This window comes from Rhizophagus irregularis, chromosome 19 (assembly GCF_026210795.1).
Source record: "Rhizophagus irregularis chromosome 19, complete sequence".
NCBI lineage: Eukaryota > Fungi > Glomeromycota > Glomeromycetes > Glomerales > Glomeraceae > Rhizophagus > Rhizophagus irregularis.
The window spans coordinates 1,801,417-1,803,501 of NC_089447.1; the positions used below are offsets into that span (position 1 = coordinate 1,801,417).

The following is a 2,085-nucleotide window of genomic DNA, read 5'->3' on the forward strand; positions in this document are numbered from 1 at the left end:
TGAGAATGAATTCCTTTTGATATAAGAATCACATATGGACAACTCTTTATATCATGTGAAATTATTTTAGAATACTTAACATTACATGTTTTTTTGTGTAATTACATCTTGTTTAATAATATTTCCTGTATGATGTAGATGTGCTATTAATGGATAATTTAAATAAATAAGTAAAATAATTAGATATTTAAAAAAAAATTAATTACTCTTTAATAGTTATACTTATGACAAAAAGTCTTTTTTAAATTATTATGCAATACTGTAAAGCAATCATTAGTTGGTTTATTTGATTCACCTTAAATATAAAATATGTTAAATAAAATTAAATAAATAAATAAAAAAAAATAATAAATTATATCTAATCTCATATAATCCATCTAACAGTTGACGTAGTAAATTAAAATCTACATTTTCTTTAATATTAATAAACTAATAAAACTTTTCATTAAATTTTCATTCAGAACAACCAATAAAATAATTTGCTATATTATCTTTACATTTCAAACATTTTAATATTAGTTTTCCGGTAGTGTGTTGTATTCTATTTGCATATATCTACATTTGGTTATGAATGTTGCAAAATATATGCTAAATAAATAATCATATGAAAAAATATATTAATAATAAACTAATTTAATTGTAAATTAAAAAATCAATTATATTTATGCAAAAGTATAGTCAACTCTTAATATAACGAAGTTGACGTCTGGGCTGATCTGGCCTTCATTATAGGAATAATATTCATTAATATAATGGGAAAATATGGTATAACCTGGAAAATTTTTGTGTATTATGGTATATTATCATATAATAATTATATCTTATAATGCAAAAATGCAAGTTACACAAAATATCTTCGTTATATTGAAAAAAAATTCGTTATAAAAGAAAATTTGTTATTAAAAGGGGCATTTTTCATATACAGTTTATAAAATTTACTTCGTTAAATGGTATACAGCATTTAATTAGTAAAATTCGGTATAATGAGATTTTTTTCATATGTTAAAATCTGTACCATACTGAAGATCCGTTATATTGTAAAATTCGTTATATCAAAATTCATTATAAGAAGAGTTGACTGTAGTATTTTCAATGTTATCATCTGACATCTCCTTATTAATTTTAATTGTAAATCTGAATTAGTATTTACTGAATCATGATTCATTTCTAAAAGTTCAGGATTTGAAAATTCACATAATTTAACTTCCTGGCATATTTTATTTTTTTTTTCTATAGTAACATTATTAAGATAAGAATAAGTTGAAACATACTGTCCACAAGGTTTATCTATAGAATATTGAATCTAAATAATTGCAAATAAGAAATTAATAAATTAATATCATTTTTTTAAAAATCGCGTAATATATTTATTTAAAGTATATTTACATCTGTAAACACTTCCTTTACATTATTCCATCTTTCAACATAATAAATTATCGCAACACCTTCTTTACTTGTAGGTAGATATTTAATGGGAGTTAGTAAGTGAATTATAGTTTTAACAGTCATTTGTTTCACAATAAAGTATATTTCTTCTATATCATCTTTCAATTCAGATATATTCATATTATTTAATTAAATAATAATATGATAAGCAATAAAATTGTATAAATATACATAAAAATGATATAAACAAATAAGTTATGAGCGTGTTATATTACCTCTGTAGCATTAAAGTCTTTTTCATAAATGATATACTCTTTATAAACAAAGTTAGTATTTGCTATAGACAATATGTTTTGTATTATAATTTATTAAAAAATGTAAAAAAAAAGCAAAAAAATAGCTAAAAATTAAAGAACAAAAATTTAAAAAATGAAAAAACATGTTTCAACTTTCAAGCTTTAATAAATATGATGTATTACAATTTACAATTATAGTGTATTATTAACAATTATAGTATATTGTTAACAAATATAATAGTATTCAGACACATACAATAGTTTTTATTATACATTACATAGTAGTAGGTCTGCAAATCACATTCTTGTAATACTTCATATGACTATACTTCACTCATCATCCCCACTGGATTTCATAACTTTTTGTATTACTTGTTTCACTTTCACTTTCAAGAAAGATTAA

General features: G+C 21.1%; 1 protein-coding gene across 1 annotated transcript; it reads right to left on the reverse strand.

The window, feature by feature from the left end:
* Positions 1 to 1,030: 1,030 nt before the first annotated feature.
* On the reverse strand, positions 1,031 to 1,566 carry OCT59_010946 (uncharacterized protein; the record flags this gene model as incomplete). The annotated part of the gene is made up of 2 exons (XM_066136199.1): positions 1,031 to 1,303; positions 1,387 to 1,566. 2 exons carry the CDS (start codon positions 1,564 to 1,566, stop codon positions 1,031 to 1,033), a joined length of 453 nt encoding a protein of 150 aa, XP_066000850.1.
* Between the last annotated feature and the right edge of the window lie 519 nt (positions 1,567 to 2,085).